The following is a 20000-nucleotide window of genomic DNA, read 5'->3' on the forward strand; positions in this document are numbered from 1 at the left end:
AATTGTATTTCAGGTGGAAGAGGAGGACTCTTTCCCTTCCTCCTATCAGAACTTTCATGGGTAATTGCAGGAAATGTTATACCTAGAATTCTGGACTGATTTTGGCTCCCGCTCTCCTTTTTAAGTAGCGCTCACGAACTCTTCACTCCGTCGCTGCACCCTAGCTCTGTCTCTAGTTAGGGGTGCATCCACTTAACAGATTTTCTTTTAATGCATATCCTGTGCCCCGTCGTTCTCCATTTTAAGTAACTGCATCACATGACTTCTACCTTTTTATTTATCTTAATGGTCTGTGGAACTCTGTAGAGTATTCCAGAAATTTCCTTAGCAGTGTGTTGTAGAGCAGAGGGATCACTACCAGTCTGGACAGTTTAGTCCTTGCCCTGTGTGCCCCACCATCTCACGGCCTTTCCCATCTGACATTTCACATGACATGGCGATATTCAGTCCAAACCCTTTTTTCCTTTTCTTTCTTGCTGCGTCTGGGTTCATCCGACAAAGAGTTTATGTTTTTATGGGCTTCCACTGCAAAGTGCATAACCTTGCACATTTTTACATTAAGTCCCAGCATCTGCCAAAATTACAAGCTCTCCGTGACTGTCCCATCCCTGCATTAGTGCGTACTGTATGCCTTTTCAATATGCAAGTCCCAGAAATCAGGCTCTTGGCCATCGTAACATGAAACCATTCTAAGTACATAGAGGACTGCACCAACAGGTCTTGTAAGACCAAGTTTCATACAGTTTAATCATCTGCAGATTTAAAAGAGAACCCCCCCCCCCGCATGCGTTATTTGGGAGAATGCACCACCGCTTGTCTTTACTTCATTATTCTCAGTGGAGGTTCTCAGTGGAGGTGGAGCAGTGTCATTTGGCACTTGTTTCTTTTCCCAAAACTAGTGCAACTTAACGCTAGGTTGCGGGATAAAAAAGGTCTTTCACTGAAAAGGAGGAGTGCTAGATTCTAATGCCCTACATACACCATGTTCTCTGCAAGAGCAAAAAAAGTCACTTGTTCGCGCTGTCACTCCTTCCTTCTAGGAGGATTGCCAGGTCTTAATGCCGTCACAGTCTACTGCCCCACCGATTTATGTGTGGAGAACAACATTTTTTTTTTTTAAATCTGCTAATTGCTCCCCCTCCCAGAACACATTACTCCCAAGAAGGTTGTCCTCCTTTCACTCCATCCATTCAGTTGTTTCTCTTGCTGATATCACCCCAACTCAAAGGAGGCATGCTCCGTGTAAAATTCTAAAAACAGACTAGCTATTTCTCCAGGCTGATGCAGTCTCAGAGTAACAGTTGCATGCAAAAACTGCAATTCGGCTACTGCAGCAGGAAGAAAAAAAACAAGAACGATAAAATGCAACATTTAGGTGTGTTGACACACCTGTGCAAATTCACCTCTGGCACCTGAAAGGGAAGCGTTCACAAATCTGACTGCTGCCGCAGTCAGTGTTTGTCAGCACGTATTAAACTGACCCTTCTAAACCTTGTGGGATACCTGAAGCCAGGTGACTAATATCCAGTCCAGAGCACCATTACGAACATCACCCACTTACCTTTACCTTTGTTACTTACCTTTGTGAAGTAATTAAGCCTTCCTTAAATATGGATACTTCACATCCACAGGGATTTCTTGTGTACCTCAGTGGGGAAATTGTATGTAGCCAGCACCTGATATGATTACACAACACTGACATGTATGTAGCCAGCACCTGATAAGATTACACAACACTGACGTGTATGTAGCCAGCACCTGATAAGATTACACAACACTGACGTGTATGTAGCCAGCACCTGATATGATTACACAGCACTGACGTGTATGTAGCCAGCACCTGATATGATTACACAGCACTGACATGTATGTAGCCAGCGCCTGATATGATTACACAGCACTGACGTGTATGTAGCCAGCACCTGATATGATTACACAGCACTGACGTGTATGTAGCCAGCACCTGATATGATTACACAGCACTGACGTGTATGTAGCCAGCGCCTGATATGATTACACAGCACTGACGTGTATGTAGCCAGCACCTGATATGATTACACAGCACTGGCGTATGTAGCCAGCACCTGATAAGATTACACAACACTGACGTGTATGTAGCCAGCACCTGATATGATTACACAGCACTGACGTGTATGTAGCCAGCACCTGATATGATTACACAGCACTGACGTGTATGTAGCCAGCACCTGATATGATTACACAACACTGACGTGTATGTAGCCAGCACCTGATATGATTACACAGCACTGACGTGTATGTAGCCAGCGCCTGATATGATTACACAGCACTGACGTGTATGTAGCCAGCACCTGATATGATTACACAGCACTGACGTGTATGTAGCCAGCACCTGATATGATTACACAACACTGACGTGTATGTAGCCAGCACCTGATATGATTACACAGCACTGACGTGTATGTAGCCAGCACCTGATAAGATTACACAACACTGACATGTATGTAGCCAGCACCTGATATGATTACACAGCACTGACGTGTATGTAGCCAGCACCTGATATGATTACACAGCACTGACGTGTATGTAGCCAGCACCTGATATGATTACACAGCACTGACGTGTATGTAGCCAGCACCTGATATGATTACACAATACTGACGTGTATGTAGCCAGCACCTGATATGATTACACAGCACTGACGTGTATGTAGCCAGCACCTGATATGATTACACAACACTGACATGTATGTAGCCAGCACCTGATATGATTACACAACACTGACGTGTATGTAGCCAGCACCTGATATGATTACACAGCACTGACATGTATGTTTGCGCAGATTGAAATAAAGACAATAAGCATGGTTTTCTGGAAGGGGTGTAGGCCCGTCATTTTTGAAGGAGGCTGTGCCCTTGCTTCCGCCAGACTTAACTGGTCAAACACCAAGGTCATTGCATGTCAGGTGTAGTGAAATGCATTATTGCAGTAAGTGTGTTTTTTTGTTCTATAAAAAGTGGTGTTTTTCAAATTTTTTATGGTTTAGATTCCTTGTTAGTAAATCAGGTGTCAGCAGGTAGGCAGACTCCTTAGTAATGACCTAGGTAAACAAGTGGAAATATTGAAGATGTTCTTCATTCCACATTGCTGCAGTCCTAACTATTGGGTAGTCCGCTGTCCAGTCGGCCCGAATACCAAAGTATATGGCTGACGTCGGTCAGGGCGCATTAGACTGACGTCAGTATGTCAGGGTACTAATGCGCATGACCGACGTCATATCCTCCGTCTTTTTTGCCGCATGGTCCGATGCAGAAGCAATTTTGCGAGTGCAGGTTGGCGTTCTGAAAGTTTCTGAAGTCAGAGTTTCAGACCGAATCAAAGTTGGCTAAGTACCCGTTAGAATATTTTGGTTTTTCTTGCCTCAGTATTTAACCGGATGTCAGAAAAAGTGAATAACTGTATTTCTTGTGGGAAACAGATACCTCATAGGGATTACCATACTTTGTGTATACCTTGTTTAGGGCCTGAGCACGACGTTGTTGGATGCCGCTCTTGTGCTAGATTTAACAAAGCACTATTAAGAGAAGGTTAGACTGTGCCAGGTTAGTGTTTGGGAAGCGTTGTAATTATAAAATGCCGCCGGATGCTCCGGCTTCGCTAAAAAGCATAAAGATAAAGCAGCAAAGCCTAGGGTGGAGGAACCGACAGTCCCAGACGTCGGTTCTTTGGAAGGCTCAGTGGAGCCGGAGGTTTTGCCAGGTGTATCTTTGGAGTCTCAGGAGAGACTTTACTGTTACAGGATGTATCCTCTCAGGAAGTAGGCCAGGCTGAGGGGCTTCTCAGGTGGCTGTTCTTCCTCTCTTCCTAAGGTGGTTAGTGCCTCCCTTCAGTTTCCAAGGCTTCCTTGAGGGCCAGGCCAAGTTTAGCTTCTGTAGGGGTTTCTCCTAGTGCTTCAGGATCTTTGCCTAAGAAACATATGCTTAAAATGGCAGAGGATTTGATTACTATGATTAGGGGTTCTATGCCCCCTCCTGATAAGAGGCCTAGGGTGGAACCTGAGTTTGAGAGTTTTGAGCAATGCTCGGAGGCTTGAGTCTTGACTGAAGACTTGCAGGAGTACCCTCCTTATTCTGATTCTGATGTGGATGATTCTACTCCTTCTGCTTCTCCTCCTGAGGATTTTTCATTTTCAGAGACTCTGCATTCCATGAGGGAGCATTTTAAATGGGAAGGTCAAGATTTCTCTGATTCCAGGAAAAGGCTTAGGGAATTCTTGTTTTTACCCCAGCATAGGCCTTTAGCTATACCTCCTGTTTTGAATGTGGTGGAAGATGTGTTTGCAGAGGCTTCCCTGAATCCTGATTCTTTGCCTCCTGCCCCAGTTAAACCGGATAGGTATTATAGGGTGCCTGAAGCTCATAAGTATCTTTTTAAGAGTCCTAGGGCAGACCCAGAAACTGTCTCTCAGGGGCCTAAAGGTGTGAAGGCCTCAGTTGTTAAAAATCCTGTCCCTCCTGATAAAGAGGCAAGGGCTTTGGATAGATGGGGAAAGAAAGTGTATACTTCTTCCACTTTAGCCATGAGGCGTTGAATTGTCAGTTTCACATGTTAAAATATCAGAATTATCTTCTTTCACAGTTGAAATCTAAGGTGGATGCTCTGGCTGAAGGTATTGAGTGTAAAGAGTTGCAGGATTTGGTTCATGTGTCTGAACAGGTGGGTAAACATTCCTTGCAGTGTGGTTTTGATGCTGTGCAGGCCTCCTCCAGGGTGGCTGCCACTGGTTCTGTTCTTCGTAGGCACGCCTGGCTGAGAGATCAGAATTTAGCTGAGCATGTTAAGACAAGGATTTTGGATGCTCCTTTACAGTCTGATGTGTTGTTTGGTTCGCCTGTGGAAGCAGTTTTGAAGAAAATGGAGGACAAGGCTAAGTCTATGCAAACTGTTAAAGAATTTTTGCAGGTGCAGCCTCGAAGTTTAGTAGAAATTGGCCTACTAAGGGATGGACTTATCCTGCTTATGATTCCCAGTCTAGGGGTAGGTCTAGGCGTGGTAGGGCAGAGCTCAGGGTTCTTTTAGGCCTAGGTCAGGAGTTCCCCTGCTCAGACTTCTGGTGAGGGCAGGGGTCAGTCCTTTCGTAAGCAGACCCAATGACCTGCCTTTTCAGCTGCCAGTACGTTCTCGCCTGGCAGCACCCTTGGGAGGAAGGCTGTCTCTTTTCAAAGAAAATTGGGATTTAATTACCCAAGACAGATGGGTTCTGGATATTATTCACCACGGCTACAGGTTTTATTTCCATACCTTGCCTCCTTTCAAAGGCATGCCAGACATTCCTCCTCTTCAAAGAACAGAGGCTCACAAGCAAATTTCTCTGTTGCTCCAAATAGGGGCCATTCAGTCAGTTCCTGTGCCAGAAAGGGGCCTAGGATTTTATTCTCGCCTGTTCCTAGTACCAAAGAAGGGGAACACGTGGAGACCAATTCTGGATTTATCTATCCTCAACACTTATCTGGACATTCCCAAGTTCAAAATGTTGGCGTTACAACAGCTTTTACCTCTGCTGGGCAAAGATCACTGGATGGTAACTTTAGATCTCAAGGAAGCTTACCTTCATGTGCCAATAAGACTAAGTTGCAGGAAGTATCTGCGTTTTCGAGCTGGAAATTCTCATTATCAGTTCTCTGCATTGCCCTTTGGCTTATCTACTGCCCAGAGTATTCACAAAGGTTCTGGCTCCAGTGATAGCTTACTTCAGGCTAAAAGGAATCCAAATCTATCCTTACTTGGGCGACTGCCTGATTCTGGCTCAAGAAAAAGAAGATCTTCTACAGCATCTGGAATATGTCATAGCAGTGCTAAGATGCCTAGGGTATTCTGTGAACGAAATAAAGTCCAGTCTAGTACCCTCTCAAGACATGTGCTTTCTGGGTGTGAGACTGAATACAGCAGCCCAGATGGCCTTTTTAACCACGGACAAACAAAAGAATCTTTCCAGTTACTTCCATCATCTATCTCTTCAGTCCGGGCTGACTTCAAGGACAGTCCTTCAAGCCTTAGGGTTCATGGCATCTTGTATTCTGGTGCTTCCCAATGCCAAACTGCATATGAGGAAGCTACAATGGTATCTCAAAAATCTGTGGACACAGCACTGCCAGGATTTGGACACTGTCATTCAAATAATACCTTGCATTCAAAAGGAATTTTGTGGTGGGCTCAGGAATGTCACCTAAACAAGGGACTCTCTGTGACCCGGCCAGAGGCAAGTCAGATTCTAACGACAGATGCCTCAGATATTGCTTGGGAGCTCATCTAAATGGAAAGTGGATACAAGACAAGTGGCCTGCCAGACTACAGCATCTACATATCAACATGAAAGAGATGTTAGCAGTTCAGTTTGCATTAATTGCTTTCAAGGAGTTACTTCTTCCAGGGCAGGTGTTGATTCTAACAGGCGACACAACTGTCATGTGGTACATCAACAAACAAGGGGAACACATTCTTACCCATTGTGCAGACAAGCAATGATTTTATGGGAGACTGCGCTCAGTCTGCAACTAACTCTTCAGGCAAGGTTTCTGCCGAGCACAGAACTCCTTAGCAGATGTATTAAGCAGACAAATCATGGATCCCCACAGTGGAAACTGGATCTTCATGTATTTCAAAAATTGACAGTGTCATGGGGAACTCCAGACATTGATCTGTTAAACTTCTCCACTAAACCACCAGCTGCCAAAGTTTTGCAGAAGGGATTTCATCACACAGCTTGGAAAGTGGATGCTCTTTCTTTCAGTTGGAAAAATCTTCATGTGTATGCCTTTCCACCTCTGCCTCTTCTTCCAAAGGTGCTTCTAAAGGTCAGGCGAGACAAGCCAAGGATGATTTTAATAGCTCCAGATTGGCCTCGGCAGCACTGGTACCCATTACTGAGGAGTCTGGTAAGGAAGCCTCCATGGCCTTTACCCTTGATTCCACACCTGTTGTCTCAGAGGGACGGTCATCTGCTCAATGTCAAGCTTCACTCTCTACATCTAACAGCCTGGCATATTCTGTTTTGAAAGACAGCAGGTCTCAGCTTCCTCAACAAGTTTTAAATGTGATTATGGAAGCCAGAAGACCTAGTACAAGGAAAGTGTGCATGAAAAATGGAAGAGATTTTTGTTTTGGAGTGCAGCAAACAATTTGGAGATTACTGAGCCAAATTTGAGTGTGGCTCTTCAATATCTTACTGAGTTACTGGACAAAGGTTTGTCTTTCTCTTCCATTAAGATTCATGCTGCAGCAATTTCAGCTCACTATGATTGTGACCCACCATTGTTTTCGCATCCTTTGTTCAAGCAATTTCTTAGAGGGGCAAAGAATATAAGACCCCACGTAGAGCTCCTACTCCTGCTTGGGATCTCAATTTTGTGTTGGAGAAACTTACTCTACAACCTTTTGAGCCTCGGCTACTGCTGAATTGAAATACTTGTCATGGAAGACTGCTTTTTGTTGGCCATTACTTCTGCAAGAAGGGTTTCTGAGTTGCAGGCCCTTATGGCAGTGGAGCCTTTTTTGATTTTTCATAAGGATAGGGTATCTTTACGTACTAATCCTTCCTTTATGCCTAAGGTGGTTTCTAGTGTGGCTTTAAACCAAACTATTCATTTGCCTACCTTTTATGCAGATCCCCAAAATAAAGGGGAAAAGATTTTGCACACTTTAGATGTACACAGGCTATTGCGTTATTATTTGAGCAGGACTAAGGATTTTAGACAGTCTCAGCAGTTGTTTGTTTCTTTTGCTTTGAGTTCAGAGGGCAAGCCTGTGTCAAAACAAACTATTTCTAGGTGGATTGGGTGTTGCATTACTTTTTGTTATTCCCATCATGGCAAGGAGATTCCAGCTGGGATTAGGTCTCATTCCACTAGGGCTACTGCCACTTCCACAGCATTTCTAAGGGGGGTGGCAACTAAGGATATTTTGGAGGCAGCTACTTGGAGTTCAGTGCATACTTTCTCTAAGCATTATCACCTTCCTCTCTACTCTAAGTCTAGGGCTGGTTTTGCCACAGCTATTTTGCAAGGCATGTTGTCAGTTCCTGCTTCCTTATGATTTGCCAGCCTCCCTTACCTCTGCTTTGGGATTCTACCCAATAGTTAGGACTGCAGCAATGTGGAATGAAGAACATAGTACAGTTTTGTACCTACCATAAATGTAGATGTTCGAGGATCCACATTGCTGCAGTCAATTTACCTCCCTCCTTCCCTCTGTGTTTAGGGGTGGTTGTGTAGGTGAGGTTATATTCTGCTGATTGTGTATATATTGTATATATATATTTTTGGTGCAGGTATTTTGGGAGTTTTGGCCTTATCTTTTCAGGGTCTTCTGACATCTGGGGCAAGAAAAGACTGAGGATATGGCGTCGGTCATGCGCATTAGTACCCTGGCGTACTGGCGTCAGTCTAATGCGCCTGACCGACGTCAATATATACTTTGGTATTCGGGCCGACTGGACAGCGGACTACCCAATAGTTAGGACTGCAGCAATGTGGATCCTCGAACATCTACATTTATGGTAGGTACAAAACTGTACTTTCTGTGAGGCCATATGTTGACTTTTGACCATATGATTACCATTCTTAATTTTAAATTATTTGATCTTAAATGTAAATGGTCATTGGAAAACTGAAGTTTAATTCTTGTGATTAGCAGAGATGGAAATTTTTCCACCAGATGCAATTATAATTCTGGCTATTAGTATCTGAACACTTCCTTTTGTGTAAATGCGTGCACCTTTTGATACGGCTGGCTCAGCCTTTTTCTGACCTATTACATGCATGTTACCAAAATTGGCACTGCAGGAAACGTTTTAATCTCCACTAAATATGTAACAAAAGTTGGCAGTGCACTTGGCAGAGCCTGTAGTTGGTCAATGATTAATGTTCTACCCTGGTAAACAAATTTGAATAAATAAATAAATACAACTATTTTTTATCTTTTATAGCACTGCTCACTTTAACACTCTGAAAAGAGACCCTAATCAGATTAATGCGTGGGGGATAGTGGGATTAAATATTGTTATTCATAGGTGATTTTTTTATTACTGATATTAAAAGCTTGTTGAAAAATAATTGTTTATTAGTCTGTACAATTTGTCTTATGAATAAGAATACATTTTTTTCTTGTTTGTCTTTAGATTAATGAGTTGAGCAACGTTCCTGTTCCAGTTATGCTAATGCCAGATGACTTCAAAGCATACAGCAAAATAAAAGTGGACAACCATCTTTTTAACAAGTAAGTGTCTTTTGAAAAGTGTAGAGTTTAAGCCTTCCACTGAAAAATATAACAGTGGTCCATTAGTTCTGGTTTTAAATAAGATACTGTGAAATTTCGTTGTTTGCCTTTGTAACTGTTCGTACACTCCTTGTAATCAGAGAGAGAGAGTGATTGATTTATTTTGTGTCTTTTATCGGTTTAAAATAAGATGTTTAATTGTGCTAGTAAATAGCATAAATGCAGTTTTTCTCATGTACATTCTTTTTTAAGGAAAGGCATTTGCCGTAAGTTCATCCGCTGTATTTCATTTCATACATTAAAAGGTTTAACTCTTTTCTCTAGTTGGGAATCTGTAGCCGTTCTCCGTATGCAAATCTTCTCTTTCTTTTACTGCAAGTTACTGTAATGTCTGTCGCCGTGTGCTACAGTGGCTTTAGGTCTTTACTGGTGTTGAACAGCAGTTTCCACCAGTAGTACTTCTGTTACTTTGTGTGTGTAACTTGTAGAAGTGGTACCTGTGCTACTTTGTATCACTATTACTGTATGAGGGCCTAGTTAATGTACACGTGACCTACTTTTAACCACGGATACAGGGCTTCGCGGTATGTAAATTTAACATCATCTGTGTATCATTTTACTTTGTGTGTGTAACTTGTAGAAGTGGTACCTGTGCTACTTTGTATCACTATTACTGTATGAGGGCCTAGTTAATGTACACGTGACCTACTTTTAACCACGGATACAGGGCTTCGCGGTATGTAAATTTAACATCATCTGTGTATCATTTTACTTTGTGTGTGTGTAACTTGTAGAAGTGGTACCTGTGCTACTTTGTATCACTATTACTGTATGAGGGCCTAGTTAATGTACACGTGACCTACTTTTAACCACAGATACAGGGCTTCGCGGGATGTAAATTTAACATCATCTGTGTATCATGTTACTTTGTGTGTTTAACTTGTAGAAGTGGTACTTGTGCTACTTTGTATCACTATTACTGTATGAGGGCCTAGTTAATGTACACGTGACCTGCTTTTAACCATGGATACAGTGCTTCGCGGGATGTAAATTTAACATCATCTGTGTATCATTTTAGAAAGCTCATTCTGTTAATTTCTGCTTAAACTGGTTTCTGGTCGAAACTAGGCATATTTTTCCATGTTTGCCAGATGAGTTTACTTCTTATTTTGTATTTTTTTCTGCAGAATATATCAGAGAAAAACGCACAGGATCAGTGCATTGTATTTTCAGTGACTTGTATAGAACCTGTATCTACTTCAGTTGCTTTTATATACTAAAACAGTACACAACAATTATATGTGATTAACTATATAACTCTATACGCACACATACATATATGAGTCTACTTTGAAATAACGAAAGTTTAACGTACCGAAGACCAGAAGACCGAGACAATTAATCCAGAAGCGCAGAATCCTGGAAGTGTAATATACCAAGTGTCAGAATACCAAACTGTATAGTAAAGGTACATAGTTGTTGTTCTTTTGGCTTTTCCCAGTCAGGGGTCGCCACAGCAGAACTCCGGTCCGCTAATAATTGGCAGTAGATTTTTCTACGGGTGCCGAGGTGCCAGCTCGATGCCCAACCTTCAACGAAGGCACGCCCATTCTACGTATGTCTTTTGAACGCCACTCAACCACGGGGAGGACATGCAGACTCCACAGATTCTGCTGTGTCACTTTAAGTTTTGTGTAACAGACGTTAAAAGAACATAGCAGAGTTTACGTTGCACATTCCTGGTGTCAGTGGAGAAGTTGTCATTAGTTTTGTCTGTAAACTTAAAAAAAAAAAAAAAGTAATGGTTATTGAACAGTTTGTGTTGGCAGAGGTAGAGTTGTATTTTTCCTTTTTAGCTAGTGCTGGTAAGTTGAAGTCTTTGACGGTTTATAGTGAGACAGGAAATCTTGTTGAAGTGGTAAGCAATGAGTAGTACATTTGTGGTCATAGATGTCCTTCAAGAATGTAACTGCAGTCATAACATGTGGGTTGTCCTGCCTCAGGCAGCCCTCGGTCGGCCGGATTCCAAAGTCTGGGTCCGACGTCGGCTGATGTCGCATTTCTCTCCGATGTCAGAGCGGCTGGAGTACATAAGCATCAGCCGACGCCATTTTCGCCAGTCTTTCTTGCCACGCGGTGCCCGAAGCAGAAGCAGTTCGCAAGTGCCGGTCGGTCAGCTCCTGTATTCACGATACCGAAGTCATCAAAAAAGCTAAGTACCCCGTTGGGGACCTTTTCTTGCCTCAGCCGATGTCAGAAATTACTGAAAAAGTTAACAGTTGTCTTTTTTGTGGTAAACAAAAACCTCATAAGGATTTCCACTCTTACTGCCTCCCTTGCCTGGGCCTAGACCACGACGTCTCGGCCTGTGTAGCCTGTGCTTTCGCTTCAACAAAGCGCACTCTCAGGCGCGGTGGAATCGCTGAAGATTTTTCGGCGATAATTTTGCTTACACCATGCCGTCGGATCTTCCGACGCAAACTCAAAAGCGAAGGCCGGGACCGACATCCTCGGCCCGTGTCTACCGACTCCACGCCAAAACCGGCTCCGGTTCCCTCTGAGGCGGTCTCTCCACCGCTCGAACCGAAGACACCGCGTACCGATGACTCCGATTCCAGACATTACTCCGCCAGTTATAGTTTTCTTCCGGATGCGAAACCGAGGAAATGCCTGAGACCATTGCTGTAGACAAGGTCACTCCTGCGATGGAGCTGCCAGGCCCCCTATGGCCATGTCTATTAAGGCCTACACTAGGGCTAAGGCAGCCAGCAAAACAAAGCATATTACTTCTAAATCCTTACCTCAGCCGACTCCGGAGACACAAATTATGTCCATGGCTGCTGATTTAATTTCCATGATTAGAGGTTCACAGGCCCATCCTGAGAGAGCATCCCAGCCTCCTCCAGATAAAAGGCCCAGGGTTGAACCCTCTGGACCTACTCCTTCAGATGAAGATTCTGAGGGCTCTGTCCACTCTGATAGCCAGGAAGAGCTCTTCCAGACCTATGAGGACTTCGGATGCAGAAGATTCCATCCCTTGACCTCCCCTCCTGAGGATTTTTCTTTTGTGGAAGTTCTGCACACCATGTGGGAACATATCACGTGGCAAGGTCAGGAATATTCTGATTCTAGGAAGCATAGGACTTTCCTTAGAAGCCTCAGCACAGGCCCTTAGCTATTCCTCCTGTACTTGATGTTCTGGATGATTTGTATTCTGATACTAGTGCTACCCCTGATTCTCTTCCTCCTGCTCCAGCCAAGCCAGACAGGTATTACAGGGTCCCAGAAACTCATTCCCATTTATTCAGGGCCCATACTGCTGATTTGGAAACTATTTCACAGGGGCCAAAGGAGTTTCAGCCTCCACCTCAAAAATCCTTTGCCCTCCAACAGGAAGCTAGGTCATTAGAGATGGGGCAAAAGGTTTACACATCCACTACCTTATCTATGAGAGCTTTAAATTGCCTTTTCATATGTTACAATATCAGGATTATCTCTTAGAAGATTTACAAAAACATTAGCTTCTCCTGATCCTTTAGACAGGAAGACTTTGCAGGAAGCTGTACATAACACTCAGCAAGTAAGCAATCACTTCCTGCAGTGTGGATATGATGCACTGGAAGCTTCATGTAGGGCAGCTATGACAGGGGCAGTGATTCGTAGACATGCTTAGTTAAAAGATCAACCTCTACCAGATCATGTAAAAGCAAAACTTCTGGATGCACCTTTGGAAAAGAACAAGCTTTTTGGTGCAAATGCTAAGGATGTGTTAAAGACCATCGAAGAAAAAGCAAAATCAGTTCAGACCGTGAAAGATTTCCTCCAGGTTCAACCCCCCAGATTCAGTAGGAATTGGCCTTCAAAAAACTGGTCCTTTCCTAACCCAGAAAGGTTTCAAAGGGGTAAGAACAGACATGGCCGAGGAAGAGGCCAATACAGAGGCCCTTACAGGGGACGACAATGGCAGCCAGGAAACCAAAGAAGTGACGCAAGGGTTTCACCTGCCCCACAACCACAATCTCAATGACTTTCCTCTACTACCGCCTACCAGAGAACAACTAGAAGCTCCCTTGGGCGGGAAATTATCTCTGTTTGCAGAAAACTGGCACAAACTGACAAAGGACAAATGGATTTTGGACATTATAGACCGAGGGTACAGGTTTCATTTTCATACCTTACCAAGAAAACAAGGCATGCCAAACCTTCCACAAAATCAGAGGGCAGAGGCTGTCAAGCAAATCACTCTGCTGACTCGAATGAAAGCAATAGAAAGAGTTCCACAACAAGAACAAGACCAGGGGTTTTACTCAAGACTGTTCCTTGTTCCAAGAAAAGAATCTCAATGGAGACCAATACTGGACTTGTCTGCATTAAACACCTTTCTCATAGTACCAAAGTTCTAAATGCTTACTCTACAGCAACTCCTTCCCATGCTGGGCAAGGAGTCGTGGCTGATTACTCTGGACCTCAAGGAGGCATACCTGCATGTCCCTATCAGACACAGCTGCAGAAGATACCTCAGATTTCTTGTAGGGCCAGAGCATTATCAATTCTCAGCATTGCCATTTGGCTCATCTACTGCGCCCAGAGTATTTACAAAATGCCTGGCTTCAGTAATTGCTCATTGCAGGATCCAGGGTATACAAATTTACCCGTACCTGGACGACTGCCTCCTACAAGCGGACGACAAATTGATGTTGACAAAAAACCTGGATTATGTCATACGATTACTTCAAGCTCTGGGATACACAGTCAACTTCCAAAAGTCAAGACTGCAGCCATCCCAGCAAATAATCTTCTTAGGAGCCAAACTAGACACAGCCTCTCAGATGGCTTACCTGACAGAAGACAAGCAAGAAAAGTTAACTCATTACTTCAGAGGTTTAGCAAAACTCACCCAGATGACTGCAAGGAGATTCCTACAGGCCCTGGGTTACATGGCATCCTGCATTCTACTGGTTCCATTAGCAAAACTACACATGAGAAAGCTTCAATGGTACCTAAAAAGCGTTTGGTCTCAGCACAGCAACAACTTGGAGACAATCATACCACTCATTCCATGCCTACAAAAGGAATTCCTATGGTGGGCCTCGGTGAGCCAGGAAAACACAGGTATGTCATTCAAAACCACAGATAACACAGACCATGACTACAGGCGCCTCAGACCTTGGATGGGGGCACATGGAAGGCAGGTGTATACAAGGACAATGGTCTCCAAAGGAAACGCATCTGCATATAAACCAAAAGGAAATGCTGGCAGTAATGCATGCCATCGAGGCCTTTCAACACCAACTCCAGCAAGGCCATTTAATGATACGGACAGACGACACCACTGTGATGTGGTACATAAACAAGCAGGGGGGCACCCACTCTTACCCCCTTTGCAGACTGACAATGCAGCTTTGGGAGAAATCACTAAGCCTAAACATCCAGTTACAATCCCAGTTTGTTCCAGGAAAAGACAATGTGTTGGCGGACAGCCTAAGCAGGAATTTCACAGATCCACACAGTGGAGGTTACATCCGAAGGCCTTCAGACAACTCACTTGACATGGGGCAAGCCAGAAGTGGACCTATTTGCCTCTCACCTCAACCACCTTCTACCAAAATTTTGCACAAGGACATACCATCCAAAAGCTTGGAAAATAGATGCCCTCTCATTCAACTGGAACTCCCTAGCAATCTATGCATTCCCACCTCTGCCACTGATGACCTCAGTATTACTAAAGATCAAAGTAGAGAAGCCTAAGGGAATCATAATAGCTCCGGATTGGCCAAGACAACACTGGTACCCACTACTACGGAGCATATGTTACACCAGGAGGTGGGCCCTCCCCCAGTGGCCTCTACTTTTGACTCCACACAATTTTGAAACATTGCATCCAAATCTTCAGACACTGCAGCTAACAGCCTGGGAGATGCCATGAATAACTTCAGCTTATCTCTGTCTAAGGAAGTTCAGCAGATACTAACAGAGGCTCAAAGACCATCCACCAGAAAGGTTTACCTAGCAAAGTGGAAAAGATTCAGCAATTGGAATACCAGCAAGGGACATGATGCATCATTGTTGAGCATCCCACTCATCTTGGAATATTTGGCAGATATGTTAAAAAACGGGCTCTCATATTCTTCCATAAAGATACATGCATCTGCTATTTCAGCTAGATACAACACTGTTCCTCCTGTTTTTTCTCACCCCTTACTAAGACAATTCCTCAGGGGAATCAAGAACATTAAGCCACCAAGAAAGGCCCCAGTGCCAGCCTGGGACCTCAATTTTGTCTTAGAAAAACTGACTCTACCTCCATTTGAGCCAGCAGCTTCAGTTGACTTGCAATTTCTCTCATGGAAGACCGCTTTCCTGTTGGCAATTACTTCAGCAAGAAGGGTTTTGGAGCTACAGGCCCTAATGGCAATACCACCCTTTATTATTTTTCATAGAGACAGGGTTTCATTAAGGACCAACCCTACTTTTATGCCAAAGGTGGTATCTAGGGTTTCTTTAAATCAAGCCATTCATCTGCCTGCTTTCTTCCCCAATCCTGAGAATAAGGGGGAAAGACTGTTGCATACCTTGGACATTCACAGACAACTTCGATACTACCTGGACAGAATCAAGGCCAGTAGGAAGTCTGAACAACTTTTTGTAGCTTACGCCCCTGCAGTCCAAGGAAAAGCAATTCCAAAACGGACTATTTCTAAATGGATTGGACATTGCATCAGACTCTGTTATTCCTTTCATGGAAAGACTGTTCCAGCCAATGTCAGACCACATCCCACCAGAGCTACAGCCACCTCTACAGCATTCTTAAGAGGGGTACCTACCAAGGACATTCTAGAAGCTGCTACATGGAGCTCCGTGTATACATTCTCCAAACACTACAATCTCTCTCTATACTCCAGATCCAGAGCAGGCTTTGCTTCGGCAGTCCTGCAGGGTTTGATTGCCACACCATCTCTTTCCTAGAGCATTCCTCCTCCCCCAGCTAAGCTATGGTATTCTACCCACATGTTATGACTGCAGTTGCATTCTTGAAGGACATAGTACAGTTTTGTACCTACCATAAATGTAGATGTCCGATACACATACAACTGCAGTCGGATTTTCCCTCCCTCCATACCCCTCTATGCCTAGGGTCCACTCCTATCCCTGTTACTCTTAGCTGGGGATATCTGTTATGGTGTATTTGTTTTATTGCTCATTTATTTGTTTGGAATCCTGTTTTTGTCGTCCAATTTGATTACAGCCTTCCTTGGAGGGCACCTGGCATCTGGGGCAAGAAACACTGAAGAAAATGCCGTCGGCTGATGCTTATGTACTCCAGCCGCTCTGACGTCGGAGAGAAATGCGACATCAGCCGACGTCGGACCCAGACTTTGGAATCCGGCCGACCGAGGGCTGCCTGAGGCAGGACAACCCACATGTTATGACTGCAGTTGCATGTCTATCGGACATCTACATTTATGGTAGGTACAAAACTGTACTTTTACCCTGTTGCAGGGGGGGGGGGGCTTGCCCCCCTCTTGCTTAAAGGTAGAGTAGTCGGTATTGGTTGAATTTGTATTTGTGTCTGTTTTGTGGTGCAGGGTAGGGAGTTTAGGTTTACATTGTGGTTTTCGGTATTTTGGGAGTCAATATTTTGGTGTTTAAGGTTATTGCAGTTTCATCATTTTGGCTTTGATTTTTTGGTCTTAAATGTTTTTACATTTCATGATTTCAAAGTAGACCTATGTATATGTGTGTGTGTTTGTGTGTGTGTATGTGTGTGTGTGTGTGTGTGTATGTGTGTGTATGTATGTGTGTGTGTGTGTGTGTGTATGTATATATATATATATATATATATATATGTGTGTGTGTGTGTGTGTGTGTGTGTGCGCGCGTATATATATATATATATATATATATATATATATGTGTGTGTGTGTGTGTGTGTGTGTGTGTGTGTGTGTGTACATATATATATATATATATATATATATATATATATATATATGTATGTATGGGTCCCTATGACTTCGTCGAATTTTCAATTCACCTAAACTTCATTTCGTCTAAACTTCATTACATCGACAAGCATTTGCCCCCGTCCCCAATGTTGTGCGACCCTGGAGTTGATCTATATAGTTAGGGGGGGGGGGCGAAGCCCCCACCTAAAATTTATTTTTATTTTTTTTATTTATTTTATTTTACATTTGTTAACCGGGCTGGTCCAACTGGATACAAGTCCATTTTCAGTGGAGGCCCGAGGAGAAAAGCTCCACTATCTACATAACATGATAACAAAACATTAAATACAAAGTATATGTTTGATTTAAGTAATAAAAAGTCGATATAACTAACTAAGTAGAAGACAGTAATAATACTTGAAAGAACTTATAAAGAAGGTGGATACAGAGACAAGGAAGTAGTGAAAGTACAGGTGTATGAGAAAAAGGGAGAGAAAAATTAAAATACAGTAACAGTTGTTAGGAGTTTAGTGAGAGAAGTAAAGTTACTATATAAGGTAGTCATATAATGGGTTAAAAAGGGACAAAATAAATAAGTGACGAATTAGGTAAGGGAGTAAGTCTGAGGGATATGGGAGAAGGATAGGAAGTCAAATAGGTGGTAGTTTAACTGGGAGTAATACAAGAGCAAAGCCAGTGGTTAGAAAGGAAGAGTTTCAGTTTGGTCTTAAATAGTGCAGTGGAGGTCTGATCAGTAAGGTCTTTAGGAAGTTGGTTCCAGTTTTTGCCAACTGAGTTTGAAAAAATAGATTCTCCTGCTGTATTCTTTGATAGAGATGTTTTAATTATGATTTTATTGGAAGAGCGTAGGGCTTTTAAGTTGTTATATGGTTTTATAAGGGTGGAGAGCATGGGTATGTTTTCAGGGTAGTGAAGGACTTTGTGGGCAATAGTAAGCTGATAGTACTTAATTAGGTGTGGTAATTCCAGCCATCCTAGGTTAGAGAGGTTCTGACAGTGATGTGTTTTATATGGAGAAGCAGTTGCAAATCTAGCAATGTTGTTATAGGTTACTGTGAGCTTCTTAATATTATGTTTAGATAGATTAGTGTAAATAGGGGAAGCATATAGTAAGGTGGAGATAAGATGTGTTCTTGCTATGGTGGATCTAGCTTCAGTGGTTAGGAAAGATCTGATTCTATAGAGTGAGCCTAGCTTTCTATTAGTTGCTTTAATGCTGGAGTTGATGTGAAAGTCAAATTTCAGAAGGTTGTCGATGGTAACACCCAATAGTTTGGTTGTTTGGTCAGGTGATATAAAGGGTGCCATTGTTAGGCGTAATTGTGAGATTAATAGGGGAGACAGGTGTGTGGGTAAGAAAAGGAGAAGTTTTGTTTTCTTGGGGTTTAAGAAGACAGTGATTGGAGAACCATTGTTCAATAGTAGTAAATGTCTTTTGGGTAAGGTAGTGAAGGTCAGTTTGGTTTGTGGCAGAGCAGATAATGGTGGTGTCGTCAGCATACTGAATACAGGTGGTTAAGGGTGTGGCTAAGTGCAAGTCATTGATAAAGACTGAAAATAAAAGAGGACCTAGGATGGAGCCTTGCGGGACCCTAAAGTGGTGGGGAGGAGTTCAGAGATTGTTGTTCCATAGAACAGCTTGTCTCCTATTGTGAAGATAGGAAGTGAACCAAGTAAGGGCAGGTTTATCAAGAGAAAGCATTTTTAATCGATGTAGAAGGAGTTGGTGATTCACCATATCAAAGGCTTTAGACAGGTCTACAAAGAATGCTGAAGATAGAAGATTGTTATTACGGTTGTTATTAATGGAGTCAGTAAAAGATAGTAAGGCTGTAGTGGTACTATGGAAAGGCCGAAAGCCGTGCTGACAGTTAGCTAGGAGATTGTTAGAAAGGAGGTGACCTAGTAACTGTTTGTGGATGCATTTCTCCATAATTTTGCAATTGGAGATAGTAGTGCTATGGGGCGGTAGTTAGAGTATTCAATGAATACACCTTTGAAGAGGATGATGTGTAAGATTTTCAGAGGAAGGTATGGTACTTTCTGTTATTGTTCTGTTTATTAGTATAGAGATTGGGTGGCGATTGCTTTGGCACCTAGTTGGAGATATTCAGCTGGGAGTTTGTCAGCTGAGGGGGTGGAAGCTTTAAGTTTAAGAAGTAAATTTAGAATATAGGAGGTAGGTATGGGTTTAAGCTGCATAAGTGGAGGGGTGACATTTGGGCAACCTAATAATGAGGGGTTAGGGGTTTGTTGGTTGGCTAGGTTAAGTATAGTAGATGTAAAGAAGTTATTAAAAGCATTAGCAGTTTGTAAGGGAGAGTCTGGGCAGGAACCAATAGGATTAGGAGTTTCCACTTTTCCAGGGGAAAGAAGATTGTTAATAGATCTCCAAAATTTGTGGGGATTTTGGTGGGAGGCTTGCTGTAAGTGGGTGTAATAGTTCTTTTTGTCTTTTATGATAGCTAATTTTGTCATGTTTCTTTTTTGTTTGTAGCTAAGGTGATCAATGGGGTCTTTGGAGGTTCTCCATTGAGACCGGGCTTTATTCCTATTCAGGATTAGCTGTTTTGTGGAGGTTGTAAGCCAACGGGCAGTATTGTATTTCATGCGAATAGAGCGGATGGGAGCATGTTCATCTAATATAGTAAGAAAGGTTTATTAAAGTGGTTAACAGCGTCATCAATTGGGAGAGTTTTTAGAAGGGACCAGTTGACCAGGCTAAGGTCATTTTGAAATTGTTGAGGGTCAAAGTGTTTTTGCTCTGAGATAGTCGTATTA

General features: G+C 43.0%; 1 protein-coding gene across 1 annotated transcript in view; it reads left to right on the plus strand.

Moving 5' to 3' along the window:
• The window catches only part of PIP4K2B (phosphatidylinositol-5-phosphate 4-kinase type 2 beta), a 571177-nt gene that overhangs the window by 91156 nt on the left and 460021 nt on the right, over positions 1–20000 (plus strand). Inside the window, exon 2 of the mRNA XM_044055292.1 lies at positions 9155–9252. Within this exon, the coding sequence (XP_043911227.1) occupies positions 9155–9252 (98 nt within the window). The remainder of the gene's footprint in view (positions 1–9154; positions 9253–20000) is intronic.

This window comes from Protopterus annectens, chromosome 13.part0 (genome assembly GCF_019279795.1).
Source record: "Protopterus annectens isolate FY-2018-M chromosome 13.part0, PAN1.0, whole genome shotgun sequence".
NCBI classification, from domain to species: domain Eukaryota; kingdom Metazoa; phylum Chordata; order Ceratodontiformes; family Protopteridae; genus Protopterus; species Protopterus annectens.